Source organism: Schistocerca cancellata, chromosome 2 (genome assembly GCF_023864275.1).
Source record: "Schistocerca cancellata isolate TAMUIC-IGC-003103 chromosome 2, iqSchCanc2.1, whole genome shotgun sequence".
NCBI classification, from domain to species: Eukaryota; Metazoa; Arthropoda; class Insecta; order Orthoptera; family Acrididae; genus Schistocerca; species Schistocerca cancellata.
The window spans coordinates 1114788260-1114804678 of record NC_064627.1 but is presented as its reverse complement, the minus strand read 5'-3'; the positions used below and the strand labels follow the sequence as shown (position 1 = coordinate 1114804678).

At 38.5% G+C, this 16419-nt stretch overlaps 1 protein-coding gene across 1 annotated transcript in view; it reads right to left on the bottom strand.

Annotated features, from left to right (window-relative positions):
* Window positions 1-13083: 13083 nt before the first annotated feature.
* LOC126163140 (meiosis 1 arrest protein-like) overlaps window positions 13084-16419 on the bottom strand; it is a 174760-nt gene continuing 171424 nt past the window's right edge. The window contains exon 9 of the mRNA XM_049920064.1: window positions 13084-13334. Coding sequence (XP_049776021.1) covers window positions 13197-13334 — 138 coding nt within the window. The 3' untranslated portion in view covers window positions 13084-13196. The remainder of the gene's footprint in view (window positions 13335-16419) is intronic.

Here is a 16419-nt window from a genome sequence, read left to right as displayed (position 1 = left end):
AACAAGAGCGAGCTTTCTCTGGAAAATGCTTGGGGTACAAGGAAACAGCAGCCTACAGTCACCATAAATCAGTATCATTTCACTTTTTTCTTTTGTGATTGCAACATTCATTGTCACTTGCATGTCTGTTCTCCAACCATTGTAATGTGTAGGGCCACTATCTGTTCTGTGTCTTCATGATACAAGAGTTGCGATCATAGTGTGGAACTATAACCTTTGTTGATCTGATGTGTAGTTTTCAAGGTATAGTAGTTCAGTGTCTTAAGTTAAATTGAACACACTGTATATAGATGATTATTTCTGTCAGATCCTGAATCTTCATCTTTCCTCTGTTGAACAATTGATGCCTTTGATGCACAACACCTTCAACCACATTCTGTCTTTATAAAGCACATATTAACTCATGAATGTCAATTGCTTTGAAATTATTATATCACAAATCCTAACACTGAACAGATTTCGCATTTGGTAGGATTTTCAGTCACAGTGCTCTTTTCAAATAGCTGTTGCAACCAAATGGGAAGCAATGTGGTCTTCCCACTATCACAGCTCTAAGTACACTGATATGTATTGTTTGTGTATCCTAACCCCTCCACTACCCCTTCTGCAATTCCCATGTTATATGAAAACAGAGGTTTCTTTATTGACAACACTCATAAGTTCCACCAGTGCTGTGAAATAAAGAGCTAATTCTATTGCAGTTGAATCCCAGATCAGATACTTGCCTAAAACAAGTGAAAATGATTGATAAAGTCCTTAAAATCACTCAAACATTGAAAGAGCATTTGCAGTGTGAGACAGAAGTAGCTTGAATATGTATGTCACAACACAGTTCTTTCCCCACAATCAACACTCCAATAACGCAATCAATCTGTACACCACAACTTAGTATGAATGCCAGGAAGTTGCAAAATATCTTTGCTGTAAATTTCCCTCTTCAGTGTCAAGTTAGGTAAAGACTGTGGATTCTTGCATTACACATCACTTCCATTATGTAAGAATTGTTTTAATTGGCATGATTGTGACTCTTGCCTTTCAGGAGAGGCACAGTGACTTTTATTATATTCCAGACCACCTACATGGAAGCTGTGGAAATGCAGGTAGATAGTAAGCTAAACACAATGTAACCCTTAACACATACCATATGCAAGTTGTTTTTATCTCTTTATATTTTTTACTGTGATGTTCAGTGCCAAATAGAAATTGGATCATCTGTACCTTTATTAAACAAGTAGACATAACAACAGTTCAGCAGGTCATTTGTAGCCTCTACATTCTAATCTTGCTTAGCAAACTCAAAGAAAATTCCTAATGACAGCTAGTTGTAATCATACCAAAAGTAACAGGCTCAATTCTTTTTCAGCATTTGGCTTTTCAGTTATGAAGTCTACGGACCTATGATCACTATTACTGCAGTAGTAAACTTATGCAGGGAATTTAAGGTGCAGTTTATACCAGAACTTGGTAACACACTGTCCTTTCAAGCAGACACAATGCTCAGGCCAGACATAGTACCAAAACTATATTATGTATGACTTCCCTACTATTTGCCCCCAGAGAGCAGCGTAAACTGGAAGTATTGTAATGTAACAGATGGAGACTCACCTGTTGAACAATATGATACACACAACTAATATACACTATTGGCCATAAAAATTGCTACACCACGAAGGTGAAGTGCTACAGATGCGAAATTTAACTGACAGGAAGAAGATGTTGTGATATGCAAATGATTAGCTTTTCAGAGCATTCACACAAGGTTGGCACCGGTGGCGACACCTACAACGTGCTGACATGAGGAAAGTTTCCAACCGCTTTCTCATACACAAACAGCAGTTGACCGGCGTTGCCTGGTGAAACGTTGTTGTCATGCCTTGTGTAAGGAGGATAAATGCGACTTAGGTCGGATTGTAGCCTATCGTGATTGCGGTTTATCATATTGCGACATTGCTGCTCGCATTGGCCGAGATCCAATGACTGTTAGCAGTATATGGAATTGGTGGGTTCAGGAGAGTAATACGGAACGCCGTGCTGGATCCCAATGGCCTCGTTTCACTAGCAGTCGAGATGACAGACATCTTATCCGCATCGCTGTAATGGATGGTGCAGCCACGTCTCGATCCCTGAGTCAACACATGGGGACGTTTGCAAGACAACAACCATCTGCACGAACAATTCGATGATGTTTGCAGGAGCATGGACTATCTGCTCCGAGACCATGGCTGCGGTTACCCTTGATGCTTCATCACAGACAGGAGTGCCTGCGATGGTGTACTCAATGATGAACCTAGGTGCAGGAATGGCAAAACGTCATTTTTTCAGATGAATCCAGGTTCTGTTTACAGCATCATGATGGTCGCATCCGTGTTTGGCAACATCACAGTGAAAGCACATTGGAAGTGTGTATTCATCTTCGCCATACTGGCATATCACCCAGCGTGATGGTATGGGGTGCCATTGGTTACACGTCTCTGTCACCTCTTGTTCGCATTGGCGGCACTTTGAACAGTGGACTTTACATTTCAGATGTGTTACGACCCGTGGTTCTACCCTTCATTCAATCCCTGCGAAATGCTAAATTTCAGCAGGATAATGCACGACCGCTTGTAGCAGGTCCTGTGCAGGCCTTTCTGGATACAGAAAATTTTTGACTGCTGCCCTGGCCAGCACATTCTCCAGATCTCTCACCAATTGAAAACATCTGATCAATGGTGGCCGAGCAACTGGCTCGTCACAATACGCCAGTCACTACTGTTGATGAAATGTGGTATCGTGTTGAAGCTGCATGGGCAGCTGTACCTGTACACGCCATCCAAGCTCTGTTTGACTCAATGCCCAGGCGTATCAAGGCCGTTATTACGGCCAGAGGTGGTTGTTCTGGGTACTGATTTCTCAGGATCTATGCATCCAAATTGTGTGAAAATGTAATCACATGTCAGTTCTAGTATAATATATTTGTCCAATGAATACCCTTTTATCATCTGCATTTCTCCTTGGTGTAGCAATTTTAATGGCCAGTAGTGTACTTCATGGTACACTTCTATATCTCAATTTTTTCCTAGCTACTTTGTCAGTTCTTATATTATTTAGTGGTATTACATTAAAGGTATTCAGTTATGTTCATTTTTCTGTAATTTTTCTTTTATTTACACTCATTATTCCATAAATGAAATCAAATAATAAGAGGGCATCATAAAACACTGTATTGAAGTGGATGTTCCCTGGTGGAGGTTGTTGGGTCAGGGTAAGTCAAGAGCCGCTTGTTGACAGCAGATATTTTAATTTACATCCAGAACAGCAGGGAGGAAGAAATAACCAGTAAAACTTGAAACTTGATTCACTCAGCCAAAACTGTTTTTACAAGTTCATGAACTGTTGTTAGTGGAATCTTGCACAGCAAGTCGGTAAGTCATTTGCATATAAATAAAATAACCATTGTAATTATGGAACAGTGCAACAAACTGTGTGCAATTTTAATTGACTCAAACAATTTTTAAGTGATAAATGGCTGGGAAAGGATCGACTACATGTGAATGGACTAGGTTCAATGACTTCCAGCAAAATTTTTGTAGAGATCTGCTGAATAATGAAAAGCAAGGGAAATTGATAATTTCTGAATGGGGGTTGTGAGGTAATGGGAGAGTTGTGGCACACTGGAAATATTCCAAGTTCAGAGTTGGCAGCCACTGCTCAGGCCGCTTGGCAAGCCGGGGCTTGTTAGCAACTGTGTGATGCCGCGTACTGGCCGGACCACGTAGTCCAGCTACGTGCCTGGGAATTCCATGGTGACCCTGTGTCGACGAAGGAGACATGTAGGGAGTGCCAAAGATGGTGGACTTTGTAAAACCTTAATGACAGACATTTCACAGTTGGTATAGAAATTAATAGTAGCTAGATGAAACATGATACCCCAAAAAGAAACTTGAACAATACCATTATTTGCACAATGATTCTGATGGTGTAATCAGATTTTCAATATCTTTATTAGTTTAAAGTTTAGTATCTTACGATAAGTTATACAAGTAACACCCAGCAACGAATTTCCAAAATCTAAACAGTTCATCCGATTTTGTCGATCGATGCATCTTTAGAACGCTCTTAGAGTAAGCTTAAATTGGTATAAATAACAGGCGTGTAACTTGAATAGTACATGAGTGATTGGAGGTCAAAGTGGCTGATTACTACTGATCGCGTCAGGCCGTAAGTACACCACAGTTACATGAAAAAATGGTAGCAGCATGCTTAAAAATATATTTATTCATCTATGCCTTTGTTTATATCTGATATATACTATTCATGAAGAAATTGGTCAATAATTTACTGTGTTTTGGAAATCACAGAGACATTAGGCTACTGGCTTACTTCTGTTCTATTCCTTTGATTTATGTTTATTTAATTTGGTTATGTATTTAATAATGTGTGTTAGAGCGTGTTTATGGTCCAGTTGTAGTAATATTTATTTAATTTCAAGTTATTTAAATGTAAATCCAGTATTTCAAATGTGTTTCATTACGTTTGTAAGTGTGCGTTGGCTTGGAGAAAGGGCGGGAGTGCTCCAGCCAATCACAGCGATCGTTCCAAAAAGGACATGTGGAGAGACTGTATGGAAGTGGGAGTGGAGTTCTGCATAGTACGGAAAAGGACACAGAGAGTGTGCTGGACAGTATGGCATGACGGATGCACAGTCGCGGGAAAGACTTGGAGAGTGGAGCAGATTGTGCGTGGTCACGACAGAGAGAAATATTTTGTAGTGCCAACTTGTTGTGCACTTGTGAGATTTCCATGGCTCGTGCAGTGAAGACGTCATATGCATTTACACTACTGGCCATTATAATAAGTACACCATGAAGATGACATGCTACAGACAAGAAATTTAACTGACAGGAAGAAGATGCTGTGATATGCAAATGATTAGCTTTTCAGAGCATTCGCACAAGGTTGGCGCTGGTGGCGACACCTACAACGTGCTGACATGAGGAAAGTTTCCAACCAATTTCTCATACAAAACAGCAGTTGACCGCCGTTGCCTGGTGAAATGTTGTTTTCATGCCTCATGTAAAGTCCACTGTTCAAAGTGCCGTCAATGCGAACAAGAGGTGACCGAGACGTGGAACCAATGGCACCCCATACCATCATGACGGTTGATACACCAGTATGGTGATGACAAATACATGCTTCCAATGTGTGTTCACCATGCTGTCACCAAACACAGATGCGAGCATCATGATGCTGTAAAGAGAACCTGGATTCATTCAAAAAAATGATGTTTTGCCATTCGTGCACTCATGTTCGCCATTGAGTACACCATCACAGGCACTCCTGTCTGCGATGTAGCGTCAAGGGTAACCGCAGCCACGGTCTCGAAGCTGATAGTCAGTGCTGCTGCAAACATCGTCAAATTGTTTGTGCAGATGGATGTTGCAAACATCATCAAATTGTTCGTGCAGATGGTTCTTGTTATTTATAAAAGGTACAGTGTATTACTGTACCCTCCTCCCAAAGAAATAACTACTTTAGTGCCACTATCTTACTCATCTGGCATTCAGAAGTGAGTGAATCCCTCAAAGGCATTTTGGATAGTTGCTTCTCTTCTTCCTCCTCAACCTATATCTTTGTAAAAAGAAGATCTGAACACTGTATTTCCCCATCCGTTGCCTGTGGGATCGAGACGTGGCTGCACAATTCATTACATCCATGCGAATAAGATGCCTGTAATCTCAACTGCTAGTGATACGAGGCTGTTGGGATCCAGCACGGCATTCCATATTACCCTCCTGAACCCACCGATTCCATATAATGCTAACAGTCATTGGATCTCGACCAACGTGAGCAGCAATGTTGCGATACGATAAACCGCAATTGCGGGAGGCTACAATCTGACCTTTATCAAAGTCAGAAACGTGATGGTACGCATTTCTCCCCCTTACACGAGGCATGACAACAATGTTTCACCAGGCAATGGCGACGAACTGCTGTTTGTGTATGAGAAATTGGTTGGAAACTTTCCTCATGTCAGCACGTTGTAGGTGTCGCCACTGGCGCCAACCTTGTGTGAATGCTCTGAAAAGCTAATCATTTGCATATCACAGCATTTTCTTCCTGTCGGTTAAATTTCGTGTCTGTAGCATCTTCATGGTGTAGCAATTTTAATGGCCAGTAGTGTAATTAACAGTTTTGTCAACAGAATTTTTTACGTAACCATATCTGTTAATTTCATCATTTAAACATGTAATTCAGCCTAAACTTTGTAGCAGAAGAAACTGTTGAAAGGAATGAATTTTTCGAAGTATGCAGTTAATTTAACGAGTTAAATTTTAATTGTGATTTACCTTTGAGCAATGTGTAGTTTCAACACATATTATTGTGAGGATATATAAGGGCCCAATTTTTGGTCCTGAGAGTCAGTCCATGGCCAAGTTTCAGGCGGGGAACCTGTGCTGGTTAGAATGACGACGCATCAATGTAACAGAGAAATAAGTGTTACACCAATAGGCTGTGTTTTAAACCAATGACAGTGTGTATTCCATACATTTTTTATTCCAAAAGAACTGTGAATTAGGTCATTATGTTTTTACTGCTCATTGATGTTCAACAGGAAACTATTGTACAAGTATGTAGATGTTTGCCTGCTAACTATTAATGAGGCTTATGGGAAGTTAAAACAATAGTGCACTGCCCATGTTAAATGTGTATATGGGAGGTTGTGAAAAGTGAAAGTAAACTGCTGTGAAATCAACTGTGCCTCTGTTGGCCATATCTTTTACAGCAGACAGTAGTTGCAGATCCAACCCCTATATTTTCAGCCAGTACGTCAACACAGAGAACAACAAATGAAGAAATAAAGCAGGTGAACTTCTACAATACTTTCAGAATTTGTAAACATAAAGGTAATCTGCTTAAATGAAAACTGGCCCACAAAATAATGGATACATGTTTTAAATAAAATTGAAAAATTTAAACTTGCCAGCAGTATTTGTAGAGAAAACACATCTTTTGGAGGCTCCAGTATCCTACTTGATTGCCTGAATCAACTATAAATTGAATGAAGATTTCAGTTCTTTACATGAAGAACATATTGTTGAAAGTCATTATGTAAGGCTATATGGTTTAAATACTGTGATAATACCAATTTACAGACTTCCTGAAAGCTCTTTCACTAAAATTTTCTGAGACAAATTTCACTCCCTCTTGGAAAAACTTAAGATGGAAAGCCAGAAAAAGATTGTGAGTGCACCAGACTTCAATTTAAATACATGAGTTGAATGCAGTGACACTATAAAAATTCATTATTTAATCCAGAAATTTGGGTTTAAGTTAAATTTTGGTGTGTGCACTACAGAAAATTTCCAATCAGCAACCTGCTTTGATAATATTCTTACAAATTATCTGTTTGAAACAACTGAAAATCCAGTAATGTAACAATATTATGAAAAGGTTAGTTGCCACTTGGCTGTATGATGAGAAGCAACTGTCCTTTTCATAATATTGTTACAGTTTATCAGTTTGATGATACAAGGAAATCTTGATAGATCTTGGGATAACTGATCACTCTGCCTTGTTTGTAGAGCTCCCAAAAACAGAAAAACTAAAATCTGAATCTTACACTAGAAGTAATTTTAGTAAAGAAAATTTAGATTTGTTTTTTGATAATTTTAGTATTATAAACCTGTCTTTAGACCACGGTGCTTCAAGCTACAAAAACTAAGATGAATTTTTAGATTTCTTGTAGGTGTGTTCAATGAAACATTTCACCCAAAATCTTATCAAAAGAGATTAAAGAGTAAACTGAATTGGATTACACCACAAATAAGGGTTTCTAGTGCCAGAAAAGGACAGCTGCATAATGAGCTTACAGTAAATAGAAACCCTGTTTTTGTAATTTATGTTAAGCATTACAAGACTATCTTTAAGACAGTTAGACAGTTGTATTGGCTGCAAAGAAGCTAACCAACAGTATTTTCATAAACAAACAAATAAAATGAAACAAAGGCAGTCTGGTCTGTTGTGAAAGCAGAGTTAGGAGTAAATATAAAAAATCAAGAAATTTTTATTATTAATAATGATCTTATTGTAAACACTGTTTAAATGTCAAATTGTTTCAATGAATTCTTTCTAAATCTAATCACATGTGATGTAGACATGAGAGGACAATATGACTTTTAGGCACATAGATGACAAACAAAATATTTTTTTTAAAAAAAATTCAATAGAATCACTACGAAAGATGTGGAAGACACTACATTATCATTAAAAAATAAAAATACAGCTGGATGGGATGGAATACCTTCCATGGCAGTCAAAGCAGTATGCTATATTAATTCACATCTAGTAACTGTTATTATAAGCCAGTCCTTTGAACAAGGGTGTTTCCCAAATATCCTAAAATACACTGGAGTAAAGCTGCTATTCAAAAAGGGATCACCCGAAACTAGGGAAAATTATTATCCTGTATCTTTTCTTCCAGTCTTTCCTAAAATGATTGAAAAACTTGTGGCAAAACAACTTGAAAATTTTCTTAAAGAAAATGACATTATTTCTAAAAATCAGTTTGGTTTCAAATAGGAAAAAGCATAGTAAATGCCACCAGCAAATTTACAGAAAATATAAGCATTTCATAAGAGCAGGGTAAAAAGGTTTCAGGAATATTCTGTGACCTAAGAAAAGCCTTTGATTTAGTGAACCACTTGTTATGACTTTACAAGCTTAAGAGCTTCAGGATTGAGGATAGCGTATTACAGTGGTTCAGTTCTTATCTGACAAAAAGGAGCAAAGAGTTATTTTAAAATCAAATTCAGGTAACTGCTACTCTGAATGGAAAATAGTTTCCCATGGGGTCCCACAGGGTTCAATACTGGGTCCATAACTGTTCTTGTATGTGAATGATTCACCAATGCTCATTCAGTCTTGTTCATAGATGACACCTGTGAGAGAAATTGGCACTACTGAAACAGTTGCAGATAGTGCATAATATCCTCTAGGAAAACTTGACTCCTGGTTCCATAAAATGGACTAAAATTGAATGTCACAGAGACCCATCATCAGCAATGTACCCTGTAAAAATAGCTCATAATAACCAGTTGATGAGAGAAGAAAGCCACGTGAAATTATTAGGCCTAAACCTTGACAAAAGTCTAAACTGGGAGACACATACAGACTTGAATGAAATTTTTCCCTCTGCAGTGGAGTGTGCGCTGATATGAAACTTCCTGGCATATTAAACCTGTGTGCCCGACCGAGACTCGAACTCGGGACCTTTGCCTTTCGCGGGCAAGTGCTCTACCAACTGAGCTACCGAAGCACGACTCACGTCCGGTACTCAGAGCTTTACTTCTGCCAGTATCTCGTCTCCTACCATCCAAACTTTCATTCTGGAAACATCCCCCAGGCTGTGGCTAAGCCATGTCTCCACAATATCCTTTCTTTCAGGAGTGCTAGTTCTGCAAGGTTCGCAGGAGAGCTTCTGTAAAGTTTGGAAGGTAGGAGACGAGATACTGGCAGAAGTAAAGCTGTGAGTACCGGACGTGAGTCGTGCTTCGGTAGCTCAGATGGTAGAGCACTTGCCCACAAAAGGCAAAGGTCCCGAGTTCGAGTCTCAGTCGGGCAAACAGTTTTAATCTGCCAGGAAGTTTCACATACAGACTTCTTGGCAAATCAATTAAATACTCTAGCTTTGAAATGTTTATTTTATCTGGTGGCTCATTAGAAACATATGCTACCCATAAAAATGAGTCATGTCACCCATTATTTAAGCAATTAAAAATATTGGCCATTCCTTCAATTTACATTTTTGGATTTTGATTTTTATATACAGTAACAAAATAAACTTGAAAAGTACTGCTTTAATCAAAGCAATGGAAGTCACAGCAAGGAGAACTTTAAACTTCCCTCACATCACTTAAAGCTTTACACTCAGACATCACTGTACATGGGGCTAAAGATATATGAAACTACAAGGTAGGAGCATATTAAACATGGACCTCAGCTCTTTTAAAAAATTACTCCATAACATTTTAGTAGAAAAGTGTTACTATACCACTGAAGAATTCATGGAAGTCAGTTTTGCACTTTGAACAATAGAAAGACATAGACTATTAGTCCGTAAACGGTTAGTATATAACACATTTTGTAGTATTACATGTGTTTTGCAACAATGGCAATCTATATATAATGCATAACTTTAAGGTCTTTTGGAAAGCATTATATGCTTTACAAACTTAATGTGTCTCCTGTACAGCACATATAATGATTTGTAGACAGTATGTAGTGAGACTGATAAATCACACTTCACGTTCCCATTGTGTACTGATAACTTGCGCCCATATTATGCGGGTAATAGCTTATGGGCCTTGCACCCATGGACCGCAGTGTACAGTGCATAGAGATGACTCAGCTAGGTGTTGCTACATCTAGTTCAGCATGACAGTGAGGAGACCTCGTGATGCATGCATACTCAGGTGACCAGTGGCGCTGTTGCTACTGCTGAGTAAAATGGCACAGCCAGCTAGGCCACAGGCGAGACAGGTTGGCAGTCAGCCTGTTGTGAGGTGACAGAGGCACCCAGATATGAACCTTCAACTTGTAGACTGTGTTAGATACTCAGGGCCTCAGTGAGTAGAAGGTCCTCAGTTCGAACCTTGGCCCATCAATGCTGTGGCTGGAACCCCCCGGCAGGTGACCCTAACAGGATGATGGTTAACCCATGATATCCTCACAGCAGAAGACCACAGTACAGTGGATGCAAACTCAGTGACTCACCAATATGATCAACCTGGCCAGACGGCCAGTATTTATATTCAGCAATGTGAGTTTGTTGTGATGTGGCTGCCACAAATGTCATGTGTTCTGCATATGAATCATCTCTGGTTTTGGTAACTAGCTGGTCACTGACTGACATTCCAGCTCCGTACTTAGTCGCAGAATACTATTGTTCTGTCTGGCTCAGTAAAATAATTGGCACACAGTTCAGTCAAGAAATATCTCATCACATGATATATTTGTCCTACAAGCATAAACTGTCTACCGGTACTAACCAATATTTCATCATCATCCATAAGAAGATCACAGTCTTTGCCTAACATGTGGACAAAAATAAAAAACAAACCAGAATCACTAATTCATTCAGAATTTTCATTATCAGTACCCCAGCGATTAAGGTCTAGAAAACCATCTTGGGTGTCCAGTAGTCATGTGCAGAACTGTCATTTTGACATCCAAGATGCCTGGAACAGTCAAGGTTGGGAGCAAAATTTCTTGATGAATCGCCAAATAATTAAAATTACTGGAGAGTGAGCAGCAGCTTTTCATCAGTCCCAGCAACACAGGTGTGTAATGAATTGAATCATAACTGATTGTGGCAGATATGGAGCACTGCTGCACCGATGGGGATGATAGTCCACCACTCAGTGTGACTGCAGTGAAGAGCAGCAAACTGCACATCATATAACATTTGAATGTTTCCTCAGAGCTCAGAGGGACAATGGAAAATATTCACAATTTGTTTGCTGAATTTTCTGACTGGATTTCAAACATGGGTGTAGGGTACAAACCCATTATGAACTTGAGAGTATGTATACCTGTGCCGAAACATGCCTGTTTATTGTTGTAACTGTCTAGTATTTTTTCCTGTCATCATATGATGAATAAATAACGAGTAAAAGTAAATTTTTTCACTTATTACTTTGTTTAGTTTTGGGAATAACTCTACGACAAGGAGTGGTAAATTTGTTGGACATTCTATCAATTTGTACTTCAAATATCTCAGTTTTATTACTGCCAAAGCATTTTTATCTGCAAATGCATTATCCAGATGCAATATATACATTTTCCTTATTTTGCAATCCCCCCCTCCCTCTTATGTAATTTTTTCATCTGGTTGATCCAGATGACTCATCAGTCAATGTTTTACTCTTTGCAAGGTAATCAAGGAGTGGTAGTGTCCCCTTTAGATCTCAGGAAACAATAGTCATATATTTTTGGCAGGTGAACCTAGATTAATTTTTATTTTTTTTATTTTGGTGTAAAACTTTTGGCTTACACCTATTGCTTTCACTGCATGAAGTATTGGATAAGATATCATTCAAAGTAACAAATTATCAAATAAAAACAGTTTTTTTAGTGGTCCAAATATTTTTTCCATTAACTTTTGATTAATATTCAACAAAAAGAGGCACCCAACTTAAAAACAACATTCCCAATGTTAGCTGTTGATGTAAAACCACTCTCGTGTTCCTGGTATGCATGTGCCATCAGCTATTTATTAAAACTTTAATCACTGATTATTCAATACCTTACTGTACACCTTCTCAAGTTTACATCTGTGAGTGCAGTTTTGGAATGTATTATACAAGGATGACCTTGAGAAGAAGTAGGGTGACATTTAATCCTGCTGCCCACAAATTAATGATCAAAAATGGTGTCAACCACTTACACATCTTCACCAACTTTGGATAAATTTTTAAAAGTAATAAACTGTCTGGAGCAAAGAAATTTAGGAAGTACGAAATACCATTTCATCTATTTGGACAAGACACATACACATTAACACTTACACTATTAAAAAAAAGAAAGATTAATATTTAATATCTCCCCAATGACAAGGTCATTAAAGACAGAGCCTGAGCTATGGTTGAAGAAGAAAGGAGAAAGAAATTGGTTGAATCCTTTTAAAATGACATCCCAGCATTTTTCCTGCTCCATAAGCAAGAGAATGTATACATAAACTAGAAAACGGGTGCTTGTTTGCATGAAAGCAATGAAATTATCTATGGTATTGAGTATATCTATGCTTTTTGTGAGTGAGTGGTTGTCTTTCCTCACCTTTGTTGTTTACAGTATACAACATATGCTTGATTCTAATGTTCGACTATCATATTTCATGCCATGAATCAAATAAATAATGCTCTTCTGATCACTACTGTAATGATGAATTTTGATGGTCTGAACAGAACACTTTGTGAGCCAACTGTCTGGTATCGATGTGAAATTTTTAGAATACATTATTTATTTTCTTTTAATTCTACATATGAACACCAGAGTGTTAACTTAACCACTTAAAATTGGTAAATAATTCACAGTACACTGTGTTATCAGGAAATCAACTTCAGAATGAAAATGAACCCAGAAAAATCAAAATATATTATTACATTAACTGTTACTAAGATCACAGTGAAGTATCGCTCTGTCATTTGTACATTATGTTACTTTGAACTTGGATTTAAGTCTATTTGCAAAGAGCTATGCTGTTGAGAGATCTTCTTGGTCCTCTTGTGTTTTCCATCTTCTTGCTCTGAATTATCAAATGCTGGATGAAAGCTCCGTAACCCACTTTCAGCACCCTTTGATAACAAGCAGAAAATCGAAGATAATTATGTGTGTACCTGTTTAACACAAAATTTGAATAAATACAGGGTGATTTTTTCCACCGAGTACAAATTCTATGGATTGATCAATGGGAGGATACGGAACAAAAAATGCCTAATGAACTTATGTCCAGAAGTTCATAGTTTCCATGATAGAGACCATTTATTCAATCGTACATTGTTATGGAGACCACAGTCTAATACACACTGTAGCATGCAGCCACAGTTACTGTATGTGTTGTGTGCTGAAAATGCTTTCCATGTGCCTCAATGCAAGTGTGTATGTGCCATAGGATGTTCTGTCTCACATGTTCACATTGGCCAGGTTGCATCCAAACATTGACAAAGGCAGGATGAATACACTGCTTCAGTGTCTCCACATCTGGAATAAGCTTTGCTTCTTTTGAGATGCCCCCATAACCAGAAATCACATGGGCTGAAATCTGGTGAATGAGCAGGGCACGCAACTGGACCCCCTCATCTGATCCATCAACCAGAGAAGACACAAGTGAGGTGGTCCAGACGTTAACGGATGGAGCACCATCATGCAACAGCCACATAACCCTTCGAATCATCAATGGCATTTCTTCCAGCAGGTGAGGGAACGCCACATGTAAGAAACACCGATAGTTGCAGCCTGTTAGGTGATGTGGAAGGAAGACTGGTCCCTAAATAAGCTTGCCAATTATCCCTGCCCACACATTCCGGCTGCACCAACGCTGGTGATTCGCTGTCATTATACTATTGGCATTCTGCATACTATCCCTCAGATGACTGTTATGAAAGTTGAAGATACAACTCCCTGTAAAGAAGGCCTCATCTGTGAGTAGGATGGATGACACAAATCCCGGAGTCATGGTTGCCTGGTGAAGAAACCAGTGACAAAACTGCTCCTGATGTGGAAAGTCTGTCACTAGTAAGCCATGCACATGCTGTAAGTGATAAGGGTAGCTGGTAAAAATTGTCATGAAGAATGTTCCACATGGTCATCTGGCTTGCCCTGTGCTGGTGAGCCAACTGTCTGGTATTCACATGGTGGTCGCCTTCCACATTGTTAATCACATTTTCCTCCAAGTTTTGTGTCCGATCATTTTGGGTACATAACATTACAAACGACTATGGCAGGTGAGGGCACTAGGGCATGATGTATGAGGAACACTACCACCCTCTAGGGGTAAACCATACATACTGTAACTGTGGCTGCATGGTACAGCATGTGTTAGACCACAGTCTCTGTAATACTGTATGATTGAATTAATGGTCTGTCGCATGGAAACCATGCATTTCTGGTCATAAGTTTATTAGACCTGTTTTGTTCCACATCCTCTCCTTGATCAGTCCACAGAGTTTGTACACAATGGAAAAAATTATCCTGTATAATGTGACATAATATGAATAATTGAATAATTCCATTCATACATTTGTTAAGTTCACAAAGATACAGATGGTCTGTCCAATATCCTCCAAGTGCAACATACACATGTACAAATAAATAACAGGAGGTATCCTATAGTTCTCTCATCTTCAAAATCATCTGTTTCTGTTAACCAATGAGAAACTAAGAGTTCCAAGTACTGAACTCCCTCCAATTATCTTTGGTACTGCTGTAATAACCCATGAGCAATTGGAACTCTGGTATCACAGGAGGAATGAGGTGGTCATTTGATGATGGGTGGTGGACAGACATTAAGATTCTAAGACACATTATGTGCTGTGCAGAGAAGCAGATATATGGAAGATGATATAGATTTAGAGATTCTTCTTGCATAAATTCTATATCTCAGAATATTATTACATTTGTAATAAAAAGTATTGGTTTGGATGTGTCAAAACAGAGATTTATTTTAAAATGAGTTATTTTAAAGAATGGAGGATCAAAACAAGCTTTTTGATACTTTTATTTACTGTTCAGTGACACAGGCAGAGTGACAAATAATCTCCACAACCACTGAAAATGCTGGGAAAGAAGGTATATATGGAAGCCAGAGCAAAAAAAAAGTGGACAGTGAGAAAGGAAGTGGGGAGGTGGAGAGATCAACAGCCAAAACCAAGATGGAGAGGCAATGAATAGTTAGTGCACTGTGCCTTTTAAAAATGGAATAGTTCATCAACACTACACCTGCCCCCCCCCTTTCCCCCTCCACAACATTACATCAAAGATCTACTCAGGGTCACTAAAGCTGCCAGCACAGGGGACAAGTAGCTAACGATGACATGGTGCTCTAAGAGTTTTGTGATGTCACTTCCTGCTATTCCACATTGAACAGCCATTTCATCATGTGAAACATAAAATAAGTTCTGCAATGTTTTTGCAACTTGTCAGTGAAAGTGGAATTAGTAGAAATCAAGAATGCTCACTGCATCACAAGCAGAAAGCTTGTGACCCACAGGAAGTAAGATGCTGTATTGTTCTTGTCTTGTTCAGTAGAAGCCCGTATTTTGTAGGTTTTATGTGGTATCTTATACCCCCATGAAAATATGCTTTTTCTAAGCACCAGCACATTGAATGCCTCAAGAACAAATTGTTGTTTGTATGGTTTGTTGTAATAAAACTATGGTAAATGTCATATTGGTGGTTAAAATTTTTTCATATTTAGTCATTATGATGTAACTCACAGGTTATCAGAGTAAGCCATTGTAAGACTACAGCACATTAAAGATTCATGAAAATGTATCATTCTAGTCAGGATTTGTTGTAATTAAATATAAATTAATAACATATTGGTTATTAAAGCATATAAAAGACTATAAGATAAAACCTAAAGTCTCTTTAATGAAGCTATAGTCTAGCATAGTGTAAAGCGGCACCATGTTAGGTTGGTAAAGTGTTTGAATCCTGATGTACCTAATTTTTTTTCTTCACCTTCATGTTTTAGAAAATGTTGTGGGACTTAAGGACTTTTTTATGAAATTAATAGAAATAATTTCTATAATCCTTAACATTATGTAAATATAAGTGTGTCCTCTGTCAGCAGTGAGTTTGTTCGTTTTGGTGAACTTGTATAATAAGCTAGTGTCCTCACTGACTGCAAGAAAGAATACCTGCGGATTCCTATGTGCC